The sequence below is a fragment of the Ictalurus furcatus genome, chromosome 7 (genome assembly GCF_023375685.1).
Source record: "Ictalurus furcatus strain D&B chromosome 7, Billie_1.0, whole genome shotgun sequence".
Classification (NCBI taxonomy): Eukaryota; Metazoa; Chordata; class Actinopteri; order Siluriformes; family Ictaluridae; genus Ictalurus; species Ictalurus furcatus.
In genome coordinates, this window is record NC_071261.1 from 34,747,179 (window position 1) to 34,766,698 (window position 19,520).

Genomic DNA, 19,520 nt, shown 5'->3' on the forward strand with positions numbered 1-19,520 from the left:
CAGTTTGATACACCAGATTTTAACTGACATGTTTCGCGTCAATGAATCATTAATAAAAAATAAATGTAAAAAACCCAAACACAGTCTGTTCATTTGTATTGTTTGTGTTCAGCTAATATATAAAACGATGAAACCGTGTCGCTGCAGCTGAGATGACCTGCTGAATTTCCTGAATATCTGTATATAAACTATATCATGCCGGGGTTAGGAAAAAAGGACCTCATAAGACTGGCACACCGGGAACGTTCCCGAACTTCCCAATGGCCAGTCCGCACCTGAATAAAACTGATAGGTTACTAAAACTCCTCAACATCCCACTCACAATAACTACTGAATATATTTTATTTTGCTTTTCAAGGAAATTTACTATGAAACCCGAGAAACTTTCTGCAAAACGCAGTAGTTTTTACACTTCTCCTCCTCCTCCTCCTCCTCTTCTTCTTCTTCTTCTTCTCCTCCTCCTCCTCCATTTCTCCTGCACACTGAACCGGGAAGGAAGGAGGGAGAAGTTTGAACTCCGAGTGGAGTAGAAGTAAAGAGAGTTTTTAACCTTCACACGGTGAGTTCATTACAGATATTATAATACACTAATGTTATATAAATATTACAGCGCGGTTTAAACGACTGAGATGAGTTTATGTGTTAATACAGAGCTGAACTTTTAATAAACTCGTCGTGAAGAGTTTGTGTAAAATGTCCGCTGTGGAGAAAAAACACCGACAGTAAATAGTTGTGTACATTGCTGTATAGAAATACCGGCTTCTTAAACGGTGATGTATTTACTAGAGAAAATATCCTTAATGTAGTGAGGTTGATGTCTCAGGATAAACAGCATAGTAGACTGGGTGTAACCTGGCCAGGAAACAGGGCTGTAGCCAAGAAGATTGATTTTTTTCAGCCTGGGATACACTGGAATAAAGTTGGTGTGACGTTCGATATTCGCAGGTATGCGGAAATTAAGAGACAGTCTTTAAAGTTGTTAAACACGACGTTGTTAAACACGTTTATAACTTCAATAACATTTGAAGGGAATGACTTACAGTCATATAACCCACTGTAAAGTGTTCGGCTAGGTGTCAGGTATGATGCACACCTTTTAATTTTTTGTTATTTATTAAAATAAGCTATTAAATCGTATGTAAATTAGACATGTATTTCACTACCGAATGGGCTCAACAGCATTTGAAGGGAATAATGTACAGTCACACATGCAAGTGTGCTGACACAGGTAGACGGGTATGCTGAAACAGGTATACTGAAACAGGTAGACGGGTATACTGAAACGGGTATACTGAAACAGGTATGCTGAAACAGGTATGCTGAAACAGGTAGACGGGTATGCTGAAACAGGTAGACGGGTATACTGAAACAGGTATACTGAAACAGGTAGACAGGTATACTGAAACAGGTATACTGAAACAGGTAGACAGGTATACTGAAACAGGTATACTGAAACGGGTATACTGAAACAGGTAGACAGGTATACTGAAACAGGTATACTGAAACGGGTATACTGAAACAGGCATGCTGAAACAGGTAGACAGGTATGCTGAAACAGGTATGCTGAAACAGGTAGACAGTTATGCTGAAACAGGTATGCTGAAACGGTTAGACGGGTATGCTAAAACAGGTAGACGGCTATACTGAAACAGGTAGACGGGTATACTGAAACAGGTAGACAGGTATACTGAAACAGGTAGACGGGTATGCTGAAACAGGTATACTGAAACAGGTAGACGGGTATACTGAAACGGGTATACTGAAACAGGTATGCTGAAACAGGTATGCTGAAACAGGTAGACGGGTATGCTGAAACAGGTAGACGGGTATACTGAAACAGGTATACTGAAACAGGTAGACGGGTATACTGAAACAGGTATGCTGAAACAGGTAGACGGGTATACTGAAACAGGTATGCTGAAACAGGTAGACGGGTATACTGAAACAGGTAGACGGGTATGCTGAAACAGGTAGACGGGTATACTGAAACAGGTAGACGGGTATGCTGAAACAGGTATACTGAAACAGGTAGACGGGTATGCTGAAACAGGTAGACGGGTATGCTGAAACAGGTAGATGAGTATACTGAAACAGGTAGGCAGGTATGCTGAAACCACCAGCTAAACTTTTCCTAATATTATCAGTATTTTAGATGCTTATCACCGCTAGTTGTCTAACTGATTGAGAGGGAATGTGTTGGTAAGTACTAGTTACTCAAGTTCATTATATTTCCAGACATGCAAGTAACCCTGTTATTTTATATGCATATTATATAGTCAGTAAAGACACAATGCTTAACAGAGAGAGATGGCAGAAATTGAAAGAAAAACTGAAGAAGGAGGCAGAGAAAGGGAAGCTTCCTTATCAACATGGGTGAAGAAAGGGAGCTAATATGGGAAAGATATTTGCAAAAAAAAAGGCATTATATGTTTACAGAGAGTTGGGCTTGCTGTGATATCTGGTGAGATAGTTGGTGTTCTGTTCGGCCATACACTGATTACCCTTTGCCCCCTATGGTACTGCCCCCACAGGTCAGTTGGAGAACGTTCAGCGGCTCTATAAACTGAAAGTATCTGCTCCGTTCAGCCTGAGCTGCTGAGTCTCAGCACAGAATAATAATCACCCACTTTTCAACATCGTGAATATAGTTATACTATATACATATAGTAACTTTCCCCTTGTTATCTAATATGGTAAACTTATTCCTGCAGCCTAACTGATATGAAGAAATTCTGATAAGATCATTAAAATCTCAATTTATCTTTTTAAAATGAAATTTATAAGGCAAGAATGAGAAGCTTTGAGAGTAAAAAGCCAGTTCAGCAAGCAGTGCTGCAGTTTTTTGGAAATAAAGTGCTGCTGCCAAGTTTACTTTTAATTGTGAGATTAATAGTTTTACAGACTTTACAGTAAGAGATGTACAGTGGGCGTGTCACTACATTTGTGGATGGTAATACTGTAGTTCTTTTTTGATTTATTTCATCATGTTTAAATTTTCTTTTAAAGATTCTTTGGATTCATCTCTCCACTAAAAGTTTTTGTTCTAATTATTTCTATAAATGTAAAAATAAAATGCCCTTAGTTTATATTAGTAGTATCATTCTCGTATTCATTATTGTGACCACACACAGTCTGTTTACAACGTCGACCAGGGTGATAAGAATATGGAGTTAAATTAAAGTTAGTAAAGTAGTTAAAGTAGTAAAATTAGCTCTTTGGTGATCTAGCCCTTTTTGACATTCGAGCCCCTGAGGAACTCTCTGCACGTTCCTGTCCACACATTCATGACTTAATTAACATTCACAAAATACGACTTACAACAGAGCCCCTGAGGGGATATTGTGGTGAAAAAAAAAATGAGATGGGAGGAAAATTTATATTTCTGTGGTTTTGCGTTCCCCTGAGAAACTTTTTTTTGCGTTCTCTTGCAAAACTTTGTGTTCCCCCATGGTTGAGTTCGAACATTTACATTTATTCATTTAGCAGATGCTTTTATCCAAAGCGACTTACCAATGAGGAAATAGAAGCAAAGCGATATATCAAGCAGAGAACAATACAAGTAGTGCTACCATACAAGATCCATTAATTGAGTTCCAGAAGAAGCAAAGTGCGCAGAGTGGAGGTGTAAGTGCCAGAGTAAATTTTTATTTATATATATATATATATATATATATATATATATTTTTTATGGGTTGGTTAGGTGTTCATGGAAGAGGTGGGTCCTTAGGTGTTTTGTGAAGATGGTGAGAGATTCTGCGGTCCAGATTGAGGTTGGAAGTTCATTCCACCACTGAGGAACAGTTAGTGTGAAGGTTCTTGAAAGGGATCTTGAGACACACTTAGTAGGAACTACTAAGCGTCGGTCGTTGATTGATCGCAGATTGCGAGAGGGAACGTAAGCCTTCAGGAGAGAGTTGAGGTAGGAGGGTGCTGTTCCAGACAAGGTCTTGTAGGTGAGCATCACGACCTTGAATTTGTTGCAGGTGGCTACAGTACTTCTGGTTTAATTTCTCGCTGGTAGCAGGCAGTGGTTTAAACATAACACCTTCACAATGGAGCTGTTCATAGAGTTTTATTTTGAACTTGGACTCCAATAAAGAAATAGTTAGTGGTTAGTTCAAGGTGGATTTTACACACTTGGCGGTTATAGTGCCAATAAACTACACGGCCAACGCAGTTTAAAGTTCTACACAATGATCATTTTAAATAAATAAGTAACAAAACCAACACACATCAGGGTTAGTTTTTATATGTATGCTTTTACATTAAATAAAGGGCAAAATCGATCAAGTTTAAAGCATTAAGCCAAATAGGAAAAAAAAATCATTTAAGATTTTTAAAAAATATATATATATATAAATTAAGTATGTGTGTGTGTGTGTGTGTGTGTGTGTGTGTGTGTGTAATATATATATATATATATATATATATATATATATATATATATATATATATATATATATATATATAATTTTATTTACAATTTTTATTTTTAAAGTGTAGATGGTTAATTTCAAAGACGTCGTCTTTAACACCAAAATATTAAAGGGGTCATAACATTTTCCTTCTGTTTGGGAGTGTAATGTTTGTACATGTATAAGCTCTGCTTTTCATAGATTATTATTATTATTATTATTATTATTATTATCAGTAGTAGAAATTCTCAGTTTATTTCCCACTGAAGTTATTGTGATTAGGTACCTGGTTAATTCCTCACCTGTTCTCACCTGTGCAGGGCTGCTGGTGGTGTTTTGTCTCAGACATGGAGTCCTGCAGGGTTCCTCACCATGTCCTGCTTTTATTCATCCTGATGTTCATCACAGGTGAGTGTGATTTCAGTCTCACTGCTCACACTGGACTCAGCTAGTTCCTCTTACAGTCTTCCAAACCTCTATTAAACATGTTTCAGGATTCATTTCATTTACTTCCTCAGGATTTCATTCCAGAGTTCAGGGGTCAAAGTGAGAAAATTGTTACTGCAGTGGTTTTGATCATTTCTTTTAAGAAACAAACCTGAGTTACAGGAGAGAGTTACTGCGTCATCAAATATAAGAACCAATCAGGTTCCATATGCAAATACAGGCTGAACAACAGCAGTGTGCAGATGTGGCCATTACTAATGCGTGAGAAAGAGAACGTGATCCTGCAGTACACCGTGGTACACTGCGGTACGTCACTCAGTCTGCGCTGGTGGGATAAGACCGTTAGGTGGCAGTCGTGTCACATTCTTTGAGCAAACACTGATTCTGAAGGTGTAGTGAACATGAGACACGGCTGTTGGCACCAGGATGAATAATGTAAAGGGGCATTTATAATATCGGATGGAGCACACACTTTATCTACATGTTACAGTATGTTATTTAAAGCTAAGTGTCTGATATTTGACCACTGTTTTCTGGTACGGAGAAGTTTAAGGCGATACCTTATTGCCTTCCAGTCACAGGGTGTAATGGGATCATGGAATTTCCTATCAACTGTCTCTGTTAATGTTTGCTGCAGGTTGTTAGGTATAGCATTTTTCCCCTTAGGGACATAAAAGTTAACGGAACCTACCCAGTCCCGGTAAATGTTATGTGGGATTAGATTCTTAAACAAAAGCACAGCAAAGTGTTCTGGTCTGGGTCTCTCGTCTGGTCCCACTGAATCTAAGTGTAGTTTTTTTTCTCTTTCTCTAGGGACATTCGATTTATACACACATCGGTTACAATCACTCCCGGGAGGAGTTAATGTGACCAGTTAACGTGATGTTGTGATTTTAAAAAAATGTTAAGGGTTTCTGGCAGTCTCAGACATAATGGGGACATTACTGAAGAGTAATGGGGTGAAGTGTTGAGCAAAGGAGAAACTGCTGATGTAGATCTTTGAACTGGTGGCTCACAATACATGTCAAATGACAAAATTTCGGCAAGTGAACCACCGGTCTGCCTGAGATGCAGAGCCTGCCAAAAAAAACCCTTCTCAGATCAGATCTTTCAAAGGATTGTCGGTTAAGAGTGTGGACACTAATGTGTCTGTGGTCTGGTGGAGAATGTTCTTCTTGGGCACACTGATGAGGAGATGACCATCTTCCAAATTGTTGCTCACAATCACTGTGAGTAGCCAAAATTGTTGGTGTCCCTGGTGGAACAACAACAGGACTCTCAGCTGTGGATGAGGACTGATCACCTGTTGGCAGATGGGGCAGATTTGTATTCTTCTCATCCATATTTTGGTCCAGCAAACTAACCCTTGATTCCAATTTAATCAGCCTTCTTATGAATGCCAAAATCTGCTAATTGAAGATCCTGATTGTTGATGATCATCGACGGTCAATCAGTACAGTCTGTAGAAGCCAAAATGAATGAACGAATAAATAAATAAATAAACACTCAGAATTGTATGTGGTACTATCTCTTGTCAGGTATTAGTTAAAGGAGAGATAACATACGGATTTCTTTTTGCAGTCTGTTGCTGATGGTTTTCCTTGTCAGCAATCTATACAGACAAAATGCACATCAGTCAACACTTACAGCTGTGGAAAAAAAATTAAGAGACCACTGCAAAGCATCTCTACATTCCAGTGTTTGTTGAATTCCAACACAGGCACACCTCATTCTATTGAAGAAAAACCACTGCTGTGGTCATCACTATCCTCTTACAGTAGGACCAGCTGGATGTCAAAGACAGTAAATGGTGCACTTATATGGCACTTTTATCCAAAGCGCTTTACACTGTGTCTCATTCACCCACTCACACACACACTCACACACCAGTGGTAGCCATCGGGAGCAATTTGGGGTTCAGTGTCTTGCCCAGGGACACTTCGGCATGTGGAGTCACGTGCACCAGGAATCGAACCGCCAACCCTATGATTAGTGGACAACCCGCTCTACCACCTGAGCCACGGCCGCCCCAAGACAATGCTAGTAGTACTTCAAAAGTAATTGGAATACAAAAATAACTATTGACAATGCCAAAGGAGTTGAAAAGGAAAGTTTTGAGTGAGGAAAAGAAGCATTAAATTCTGGCTTTACTGTCAGAGGAATGCAGTAGGTATGAGGTTGCTTCCATCCTTAAAATTTCAAAGATGGTGGTTCATAAGAACAAGGTTAACAAGCAGACATTGGGGACAACAAAGCTACAGACCAGCAGAAAATGACACTCCACTGACTTGGGTGACGGCCAACTCCTTCGATTGTCACTCCGTAGGATGACATCCTACAACCATATGATGACATCCTACAACCATGTGATTACATCAAGTGACCTACAAAAAGAAAGGCAAATGGAAGCTGGGGTGAAGTGCACGGCGAGGATGAGAAGCAAAGAAGATCCAGACTGAAGTTTCAAAAGGATTGGACTGTAGAGGGCTGGAGTAAGGTCATCTTCTCTTATGAGTCCGATTTTCAGGTTTGCCCACCACCTGGTTGTCTAATGGTTAGACGGAGACCTGGAGAGGCCTACAAACCACATTGTCTCGCACCCACTGTGACATTTGGTGGAGGATCAGTGATGATCTGGATGTGCATCAGCAAGGCTGGAATTGGCAGATTTGTCTTTGTGAAGGATGCATGAATCAAGCCAATTTACAAGGTTGTCCTAGAAGAAACTTGCTTCTTTCTGCTCTGACAATTTTTCCCAACTCTGATGATTGGCTCCATGCCGCACAGGCAGGTCAATCAAAGTGTAGATTGAGCACCACCAGATCAAGACCCTGTCATGGCCAGCCCGATTTCCAGACCTGCACTCCATTAAAACCTCTGGAATGTGATCAAGCGGAAGATGGATGGTCACAAGCCATCAAACAATGCCGAGCTGCTTGAACTTCTGTGCCAGGAGTGGCATAAGGTCACCCCACATCAACGTGAAAGACTGGTGTAGAGCATAAGACGCATGAAAGCTGTGATTGAAAATTAGGGTTATTCCACCAAATATTGATTTCTGAACTATTCCCAAATTAAAACATTAGTATTACAACTTATTTTCTTTGCATTATGTGAGGTCAGTGTTGTCAGACAGGTTTATAAAAAAAAAATAATAATAAAAAAAAAAATTTGTTAAATATGTGTGCAACAATTATTGGCACCCTTTTAATCAATACTTTGTGCTACCTCCCTTTGCCAAGATAACAGCTCTGAGTCTTCTCCTATAACACCTGATGAGGTTGGAGAATACATGGTGAGGGATCTGAGAGCGTTCCTCCATACAGAACCTCTCCAGATCCTTCACATTTCGAGGTCCACGCTGGTGGACTCTCCTCTTCAGTTCACCCCACAGGTTTTCTATGGGGTTCAGGTCAGGGTACTGGGAGGGTCATGGCAGGACCTTGATTTTGTGGTCAGTAAACCATTTCTGTGATGATTTTGATGATGTTTTGGATCATTGTCCTGATGGAAGATCCAAGCTTGCCCCATTTGAATCTTTCTGGCAGAGGCAGTCAGGTTTTCATTTAATATCTGTTGATATTTGATGGAGTCCATGATGCCATGTATCCTAACAAAATGTCCAGGTCCTCTGGCAGAAAAACAGCCCAAAACATTAAAGATCCACCTCCATATTTAACCGTAGGCATGAGGTATTTTTCCATACGGCTACCTCTCTGTGTGCTCCAAAACCACCTCTGGTGTTTATCACCAAAAAGCTCTATTTTGGCTTCATCTGACCATAGAACCCGATCCCATTTGAAGTTCCAGTAGTGTCTGCACACTGAAGACACTCGAGTTTGTTTTTGGATGAGAGTAGAGGCTTTTTTCTTGAAACCCTTCCAAACAGCTTGTGGTGATGTAGGTGACTTCAGATTGTAGTTTTGGAGACTTTCTGACCCCAAGACACAACTAACTTCTGCAATTCTCCAGCTGTGATCCTTGGAGATTTTTCGTCCACTCGAACCGTCCTCTTCACAGTGTGTTGAGACGATATAGACACACATCCAATTCCAGGTCGATTCATAACATTTCCAGTTGACTGGAACTTCTTAATTATTGTCCTGTTGGTGGAAATGGGCATTTTCAATGCTTGTGCTGTTTTCTTATAGACACTTCCCATTGTGTGAAGCTCAACAACCTTTTGCCGCACATCACAACTATATTCCTTGGTCTTACTCATTGTTATAAATGACAAAGGGAATCTGGCCTGTGTGTTACCTCATATTTATACACTCTTTCTGTTTCATCATTGTTGATCCTAATTTTAGCTTTGTTATTGATTTGCAGGTTCGACCTATTTGCTCTGAAGCTTTACTGATGTTCGCTCAGTAAATTGTATTCTTCTATGAAATTTTCATTCCTGCGTACAAATAATTTCTCTAAATTTTTTGAGAACAGGGAAAGCAGAGAAATTGGTATATAATTGGAGAAAATATATTTATCTCCACTTTTATTAATAGGAATGACTATCACTGTTTTCATATTGCTTGGAAATATACTTGTTTGAAAAGAGTGATTGCAGATATGTGTATATGGTTTTACTATACATTTTATATTTTTTACTAATGACATCAATTTCTATAGAATACGTGGAATATTTATTCTTATGGCTATTAACAATGTCAAGTATTTCCATTTTATCAACTCTCCCAATAAATAAATAAAAACGGATGATGATGATGATATTCATGATAATTAATTATAGCCTTGCAAGAAAGGGAGCACTCCTTATGAGAGTTTCATGAGCTGAGCTCCAAATATGAGAGCGCTTGAGTCCATGCGCCACCTGGTGGACATTCCGGGAAGTGTAAGAAATGTATTTAATTCCAAGAAACTGGTCTGATTAGTCCTGGGGTATTCTATGTGATAGGCTTTCTGATCCTGCATGAAAAAAAGGCACATTTTTAATTCCACATCAATACCAGTCACCAGGGGAAAGGGGGTGGAGCATGTCAGGATGGAGGGTTTTATAATTTGTCTATTTATGTTCCCTGGATTTATTGATGTGTGAAAGTGTCAGTACTTTTCAGTACCTGCTGTCTCCAGAAACAATGTAATGATTTAAGAGCGAGGAAGTGGGAGTGTGTATGAGATGTGTGTATGTGTCCGGTCACTGCAGGCTAGATCACCGCTGATCATTTAGTCACTGACAGGACGGAGAGCCGTGAGGATCTTCTAGAGTTACCCTGTTTGAAAGTGTTCGTTTATCTGAACAGCACTCGCTGTCTTTTAGTGCTAATCCATAATAATAAGTGGAGAACATTTTAGCTAACATCCGTCTGATTCCTGAAAGAATCTGTAGTTCTCTTACGACAGGTTCTGGTCTCTTATGGTCTTCTAGTAACCAGGTCACATGTGCATCTTTTTTTCTTTATAAACACAAAGGGTTCTATAGGAATGCTTTATACTGAAATGTGTATGATAAACATGATTTTAATTTAATCATATGTGCATGTATAGATTTATATTTTATTCTGTTTATCTGCTTCTCTCTTTCAGTATCTGTATCAGCTCTCACTACTGTATGGGTGAAGTTTAATCAGACTGCTGATCTGCCCTGTAAATATGAATGTTCTGGTTCGGTTAAATGGACTCTGTTCACTAACCCAAAAGATGTATTGGCTGAGTGTGATCAGACATCCTGCAGGTCATTAAAGGAGGGATTTAAAATGTCCCATGATCAGTACCCGAAGCGAGATCTCAACCTCACCATCACTGCAGCTGATTACAGTAAGAGGGGTTTATACACATGTTGGTGTGATGGCAGAGACATTGATGTGCGTCTCAGTATCGAGCGTAAGTGTCTTTACCTGCTCTATAACTTATAAACTCTTACTGATTTAGGTTTAATGTGTTATATCACATTTACATCCAGTTAAGATCTTCAGTGTTTTTTCTCCTCAGCGTTGACATCATCAGATCAGATAAACACTGGTGAAGATCTGAAGCTGGATTTGCACGTGTCAGAGGGAGTGAAGGTGATCTATAAGGGTGAAGATTCAGCAGATCCACATGGTGAAGAGATCTGCAGTGTGTATAGAAGCTCACTACACTGTACAGATGAATACAGACCGAGAACATCACTCTCTAACACAGTTCTTACACTGAAAGGAGTAAAGTCCACTGATGGTGGTGCTTACACCGTGGAAGACACAGGGAATAATGAAGATCTTCATATTTACTCTGTATCAGTGAGAGGTACGTGTTCTGTGTGTTTGTGTGTGTGTGTGAGCAGGGGGCGGCACCATTACTCTAAAAGTTGTGGGACAAGAGTTTTGTCCTAGAGAAGATGTACATGTGTTATTTGTGTATAAAAACATACAGACTAACTGTGTATTCTGCTTTCAGTGCTATATGGATCCAGGGTCTGATTATAATACAATAACAGGCACAACACACCTTTTTATGAACGTCAGAGTAGTTTGTTTCGACTCCACACCCTTCATTTTGCATTTTACGCCTCAGGCAGCTGATATCAACAGAAAATCACTTCAAGTTAGATAGCACTAATTCTAAAACATCTTTTAAAAATCGAAGACATGTTCACGTTCCGCAGTAGGCTGTGTGTCGCTGTAGTAACTGTTTCCTTCATCATTCCTCCAGCAAGCCTTATTTACTTTATTTGAATAATGTCATTTGAGGAATGTTCCTGTAATCGATACAGAATATGTGCATATGTCATTTCAGATATTGAAATATTAGAGATACTGATTCAACACACGATTATTAAGTGTCAGTGAAGTGCGGTTAACCCTTTATTGCTCATAGGAGATCCATTTTAGGAGAAATGTCCCGCCCCCCAGCTGAACTGAAGCTTTGATTGGTTTCTTTCAGACCTGTCTGTTTTTACCTGAAGTGCTGGTCACCGCTCCAGTAGTTTCAAAAGTGCCGGGACAAATGCCAGCTTGCCCCCTTTGCTCCCGCGGCACCTGGGTGGGAGGATCTGGGGAAGGGGGCGGGGCTTCCTGACAGTGTCTGGTGACATCAGAGAATTCAAAACACTCCTTCAAATGATTCCAGCTTCACAAATAATTTAACATAAAATATCATTTGAAATATTTAAAAACCTATTTGATCATGGTTAAACAAAAAAGTAGTATACACAAATAAAACTATATAAAGTTTCCTATTAAAAATTAATAATCCAGAGCTGTTCCTGTTCCCCCGGTGAGCAAGTGAAGAATATTACTCACCAATTCATCATTTCTGCTCTGAATTGTGCAGTTTAGATACGTTTGTTGGTCACAGCAGGAGGAAATGACATCAAATGACAGGAAGTGATTAAAGGGCTCAAGACGTCAAAATGATGACAATACAGTTCTGTTATTTAACCTTCAGTGTAGTCTTATCATGATTTACTGATAATAACACCTGTAACAAACAATTAGAACACTCACGTGAGTGTTCTGTGTGTGTGTGTGTGTGTGTGTGTGTGTGTGTGTGTGTGTGTGTAGAGATGCATCCGAACAGACAGCAGGAGAGCGCTAGACCAGTGTGGACGATTGTCCTGATAGTGCTGGTGGTGCACTGGTTGTTGTGCTTGTTGTGAAAACGAGGGGAAACCTGTAAGTACCCGATGCATGACTGTGACATCAGAGACCACATGACTGTGACATCACAGATCACATGACTGTGCTGTAAACAGAATAAAATCCCCAGCACATCCCCCTGATTAGACGCCACTCAGTCACTGCGTGGACACTTCCACAACAGAAATATAATTATCACCTATAAATGACACTTTTACTGTCAGAATAGTTCCACATTTTATTCAGTAATGTCACATGATCACTGAGAGAGAACACTTCACCCTTTAAACATCAGATTATTCATAGTTTAAAATATTTATCTGAACACTCAGCATTACATACTCTGCTCTGACTCTTTAAAAGTGAATTCCTCCAGTCTCACACTGAGAAGGAAATCCTCTACACTTTCTTTATAAATAAACACTTTAAACTGAATTTTATTCACCAGGCTTGGAGGAGATGTGATGAAGTTACTGAGAGTGGGCATGTGGAGCTGGTCAATAGTGTGTAATCATTATTAATAGTGATTAATGACTTTCTGTGTGTGTGTGTGTGTGTGTGTGTGTGTGTGTGTGTGTTAACTTGTACAGAGGAACAGAGAGATGAGCTCAGAAACAACACGGAATAACCGTAATGATGAAGATGAAGGTCTACAGCAGGATTAATCTGAGACAGCGCAGGACTGGAGTAAACACGTTCAGTCTTACAGTGTTGATATTCCAGCTCTCTACTCACTTTCTGGAAACAGCTGAGTTCATGTTTTATATTCTACTGTTTTTAATATTTCATATTACACAAATTTTCTTTGAAAAAAAAAGATTTATACTTTTCATTGCCATTTTTTAGACATTTTATAAAAGTATTATCAACTTGAAATGTTTATTTTTAAATATAATTTTTTTTTAAATACAATTAATTTTTTTCTGTTTTTCCTACCAAACCTTCACATCCTGCTGCATGTTGTATATTGCAGAAATGCTGTTAAATAGCACACTATTGTATTCTTGTCATATTTCCCACCTCTAGTATGTGCTCATGTTTGTGTTTAGCTGATAATCAGCTATTTACGTTCTAACATTTGCTTGTTTATTACTTTCTGCAGTTGATGTGATGTAGAATATCAGATGTGTTTGTATAAATCCAAAGAATACAGAAATTACAAATAAATGCAGAAAAACACAAATATACTTGTATGTTTTTCTTTAGGAAAATAATATTTGTTGGGGCTTTTTACCAGGAACATCAGAAAATATTTAAAAGATTTATCCTTTAATGTAATGTTATATTTTATTCTGTCTTTATTCAAATGTAGATTAAATCTTCAGCTGCTTCATTATTCCATCTGTAAAAGAAGCAGAATTTCTCCTCCATTACTCCAGTGGGTTTTCGGTTCTTGGAGGTATGACTCTCTCTGGATAAGATTCTTTGATAGACACTATAATAGGCTGTGTCACGTTTCAAAGGTAGATGCGGAAGCAATCGCAGATTTACACTGTTTTATTATATAAACCAACCGAAACACAAAGGATACTTGGACTGATGCAAAACACTGTGGTACAGACTACACATAAACTAACAAGACCAAAACACGGTAAAATGGAACACGGTAGTCTAAGAAAAACGTAAGACAGGGAAGCATTGTACAAACAATGGCTATATGTAAGTGTACTCGTTAACAGAAACGTGGTCCAGGTGCACGTGGTCATGTGACATATTGTACAGTTCAGTGGCTGATGGGAACTGAAGTCCAGAGTTACCTCCTTGATATATGACAGGCTGTTAATATTGTTTTTTATAAATGTGGTCGATATCAGATTCCAGTGTGAACTGACCATGGTCCTGAACTGACCCGCATGTGCAAAAGAACAATATGATGATGCATCACACACAGCGCGCTGTCCTATGGAAATAAACATGGAGGCCACTGCAGTCAGTATTTATGCGTTAGGTGCTTACATTTATAAGGTGATGTGCAGAGGAAGCCAGCAAATCCATGAGCACTCGATAAGGAGGAAGAGGATGAGTAGAAAAAAGGCAAAAATTTTAATGATTGCATTTTGTGCAGCAATGGCATCAGTATGGAGGTGTGTGTGGATGTGGAGTCAGAGCCAGGAGTGGTGGGATAAATATCACTAAAAGGATCACTGATCATTTATCAGTCCACTAAACTGAGCTAATAGCTACTGTCCCCATTCCTTTCTGGATCTTCCACTCATAAAAGTGCGGATTTAACACATTTTGGGGTTATTTTGTGCAACAACAGCTCTAGTTCATTGTCAGTGTATTTCATCACCTTAGACTTTTCAACATTTTCCATGTCTTCCACTAAAACTTGCACCTTTAACTTATTTACCATATATGGTGGATCCTGGCATTCATGTTGAAGTAATGGTGGGCGATAATTCGCTAAAGATAATTATCACAATAGAATTTTCTTTAATATAATTTTAATAAAAGTTCGATAAATGTTCGATATATGTTCATGCACCGTGCATGATATGTGCATGAGCACAAAATACTGCGCGAGTGCGTGTTGCAGCTAATGTGGAGTGGAGAAATGAGCGACACTGAAGCAAATGTAGAGCTGCTAACGACCAGCTCGAAGGACAATGACATCGTTGATAGAAAATGTAATTTGGAGATATTTATGCTTTTTAGCCAAATCAGATGTAAAACAGCAGTGTGCACTGCAAACTGTGCCGCAGGTCCGTGCCAGCAAAGACAGCCGACACCACGAACCTATTTCACCATTTCAAACATCACCTGTTAGAACACGCAGAAAGTAAAAAATTACAGGTACAAACTAGCATTGTTAGTGGAAGGAGACCATCTACAAGCACCAGGCTGGTATTCAGTGTGACTACACAGCAGCAAACCATCGTAGCATCATTTTTGAGCACCGTGTCTTATGACAAAAAAACGAAAAGACCCGAAGACATCATAAATGCAGATGCATATTGCATTGCAAAAGACATGCTTCCCATTAGCACTGTTGAAAATGAGGGATTCAAGAAGCTGATCAGAGTCCTTGACCCCAGATACGAGCTACCAGTTCGGAAACATTTCGCACTGACTGTACTTCCTCGGCTGTGTAGTGTAGGGAGACGGTAGATGGCAGCTGCAAATGGTGCCATTCTTTGCCACTACTTCTGATATGTGGTCTAGTCGCACGTCTGAGCCTTATATGAGCCTCACTATTCACTTTACAGACATAGACTCGAATCTTCAGAGCAAATGCCTCCAAACGGCTTCCTTTCCTGAAGACCATACAGGTGAAGTTATTGCCCCCGGAACGATTGAAGCATTCACCTCCTGGGGGCTGAGTAAAGACAGACGAGTATGCATCACAACTGATAGCGCTTCAAACATGATAAAAGTCACTTCAATCAACAAATGGGCACCGCTTCAGTGTTTTGGACATCAACTAAACAGTCTGTGTTCCTGAGGTGAGGAGTATTACCGTCTAATGTCTGAACGGGAAAAATGTAATGTAATGTAAAAACGGGAACTGATTCTATGGTATATTTTCTGGTATGCTACGTGTCCTGACAAAGGTATGGTGTGTGCAAGATGTAAAATGAGAGATCGTGAACACAACAAGTCCTTTGACACCATCAGACAGAACATAGAGAACACCATTTTCCAGAACATACATTTCAAAAACGTGTGTGTGGCGTGTTTTAGGCATTGTTATTCTGTTGACTATTACCTGTCTATATTATATTTCAGCCCAGGTAATTGGTACCTGGTTAATTCCTCACCTGTTCTCACCTGTGCAGTGCTGCTGATGGTGTTGTGTCTCAGACATGGAGTCCTGCAGGGTTCCTCACCATGTCCTGCTTTTAATCATCTTCATGTTCATCACAGGTGAGTGTGATTTCAGTCTCACTGCTCACACTGGACTCAGCTAGTTCCTCTTACAGTCTTCCAAACCTCTATTAAACATGTTTCAGGATTCATTTCATTACCTTCATTTCATCAGGATTTAATTCCAGAGTTCAGGGGGTCAAAGTGAGAAAGTTTCCTCGATGTTGTAATCATAAAACATTAAGTCTTGAAGTTGGAATCATCAGGAGATCTGTATGTCAGGGGCGTTACTAGAGGTTTGAACACTGGGCATGCCAAGAACAAAAGTATGTAGAAATTTCTAGAGGGATCCGGGGCATGCCCCCGGGAAGAATTTATTACAGAAACAGCACCAAAGTGTTCATTTCTGACTTTGGGAATAATACGTATGTATGTATGTATTTAATTATTTATTTAATTATATTATGTAATAAACATTACTGTAAGGCTGCTTTGACATTTTACCATATCTGGGTAATTTGTTGATCTTGTGATTGTAGAGTAGTGTCCAGGCTATAGAAGATTTATTTGGTAGTGAAATGAAATTCTGCAGTGAAATTGTAGATGGTTGAACTGCAACGTGTGTCCCTGCTGTCTGCTTCCCCTCACCTGACTGGTGATGCTCTTCTCTCCCTCTGACACCTCTGGGAATGAAATATGTTCATACATCCATCTGGATAAATAAAACTAACCCAAGTAGATCACTTCTTTTAACAGAACAGCTAACACAATTTTTTTCAAATCTATTAAAAAAAAACCTTGAATCCACGACTAGCATTTTCGAGAGTAAACCAACTAACTACCCCCTAAATGAACAAATCACTTTAAAAGGTTTTCACTGATGATGGCTAAGTCACATGGTTTGTGGCAGAATGCCAAATTAGCAGAGATAAAAACACATTCTTTTAGCAGTTAAGCTAATGTTATCGATCACATCTGTGCCAAGTAAATTAGATGTGGAAAACCAGATATCCTCCTTCAACTAAATACAAATTTCCACACTACTCATTAACACCGTGATAAGTGTTAGCCTGGTAGTTACCTCTCCTCATCTACAGTGTTGTATTATGAATTATCCTCTGACTGCAGGTGGAGGTTTCCACATGGAAAAGTGAAGGGAGGAGGAGCACAGTGAGGGGGCGGGGATTATAATAGAAGAGGATCTGCAGGATATTTTCACTTCAGCTGGTGTTACAATCAGCCTTCATGTTTTAAATCATTCAAATGATGTAAATGATAATCAATGAATATGAGAGCCTGTTTTCAGTCGTACAGTGCTGTGAAAAAGTATTTCTTCTGGATTTGTACTAAATAGTTTTAGATCTTTAATAGAAATACAACATAAATACATAAATACAGTACCAAACAGGAAACCTTAGTAAACACACAATAGTGTTTTTATATATTTATTCATCTTTATTGGTAAATGGTCTACACTTATATAGGTCTTTTATAAACAGTTCTACAAAGTGCTTTACACTGTTTCTCATTCACACACACACACACACCGGGAGAAACTTGGGGTTCAGTGTCTTGCCCAAGGACACTTCAGCATGTGGAGTCATGTTGTCCGGGAATCAAACCACCAGCACAATGATTAGTGGACAACCCGCTCTACCACCTGAGCCACAGCCACGCAATTTTTATTTTATTTTATTGAAGCAAAAAAAAGTTGTCCAACACCTATCACCCGTGTGAAAAACTAATTGCTCCCTTAAACTTAAAATCTGGTTGTGCCACTTTAGGCGCAATAACCGCAACCAAACTCTTCCGATAACTGGAGATCAGACTTTCACTTATTTCTAAGACTAGGATTTACTCCTACACTTTGGATCATTGTCTTGCTGCATAATCCAGTCGCGCTCTAGTTTCAACTTACAGACTGAAGACCGGACATTCTCCTTTAGGATTTTCTGGTAGAGAGCAGAATTCATATTTCCCCTCAGTTACTGCAAGTTGTCCAGACCCTGAAGCAGTAAAGCATCCCCACACCATCACACTTCCTCCACCATGCTTGACCATAGGTATGATGTTCTTTTTGTGGAATTCTGTGTTTGGTTTACGCCAGATGTAACAGGACTCCTGTCTTCCAGACAGTTCCACTTTCCACTCATCAGTCCACAGAACATTCTCCCAAAAGGTTTGAGGATCATCAAGGAGTGTTTTGGTGAAATTCAGATGAGCATTAATGTTCTTCTGGGTTAGCAGTGGTTTTCACCTCGCCACACTTCCATGGATGTCATTTTTGCCCAGTGTCTTTCTGATAGTGGAGTCATGAACAGTGACCTTTATTGATCCAAGAGAGGCCTGTAGGACCTTTGATGTTCTCCTTGGCTCTTTTGTGACTTACTGGATGAGTCGTCGCTGTGCTCTTGGAGGGATTTTGGAAGGTCGGACACTTCTGGGAAGATTCACTACTGTGCCAAGTTTTTCCATTTGGAGATAATGTCTCTCTGTGGTTCTCTGGAGTCCCAGAAACTTTGAAATGGCTTTGTAACTGTTAGATTTCCATGTATCTCAGGAATCTCAGATTATGCCTTTCAGATCTTCCGTCATGCCTTCCAGCCTTTTTTACCATTACTTCTATTAACTTTTAGTTCTGTGCTTAGAAAGTGTGGTTCTCCTCAGAGCGTTTCAGATCGATCTGGGGAGCCTAAATGAACACACACTAACACATGCATGCTCAAATAGACATCCCAGTTTATTCATGCAAACCAGTAGTATTTATACACACTGTACACATTGATAACAGCAGTGCGTGGACAGTTTCTACTGGTGCAGGGGTCAGACAGATAGACAAAACAAAACACACAGCACACTATGAAAATAAGTCTTTTCAAGAGACAGAAAATGCATGGCAGTTGATCAGCTTATTTAACCCCTTTCGCCCCGACACTAGCGTTCATTCCGCCGGCGGAATGGAAAACGACTTATCGGACATTTTCAATTAGTATAAATAAAAGAATTATTTTATCGCCGCAGTTCTGGTATAAGATTAATCAGGACACTGGTGGCTTTCTGTGTGTGCAGTTTCATGACTGTGTGCTTAACTGCTAGTGAGCAGGGGGATGGGAAAGGGGCGGAGTTTGAGCTCCCTGCTGGGCAAACAATTCACACCTCTCCATGAAAACACTGAGACAGCGATAAATCGGAGAGCAGGAGTAAAGCTTTTTTGACAGTAAAACACCGTATACAACTGCCACAATAAAATTATAACATTTAAACCAAAGATCGGACTTGT

The 19,520-nt window shown here is 39.5% G+C and overlaps 1 protein-coding gene across 1 annotated transcript; it reads left to right on the forward strand.

Moving 5' to 3' along the window:
• The first annotated feature begins 286 nt into the window (after window positions 1-286).
• LOC128610604 (uncharacterized) lies at window positions 287-13,616 on the forward strand. The gene is made up of 6 exons (XM_053630022.1): window positions 287-559; window positions 4,736-4,823; window positions 10,404-10,700; window positions 10,809-11,102; window positions 12,359-12,469; window positions 13,024-13,616. Exons 2-5 carry the CDS (start codon window positions 4,763-4,765, stop codon window positions 12,451-12,453), a joined length of 747 nt encoding a protein of 248 aa, XP_053485997.1. The 5' UTR covers window positions 287-559; window positions 4,736-4,762; the 3' UTR covers window positions 12,454-12,469; window positions 13,024-13,616.
• The last annotated feature ends 5,904 nt before the right edge of the window (window positions 13,617-19,520 follow it).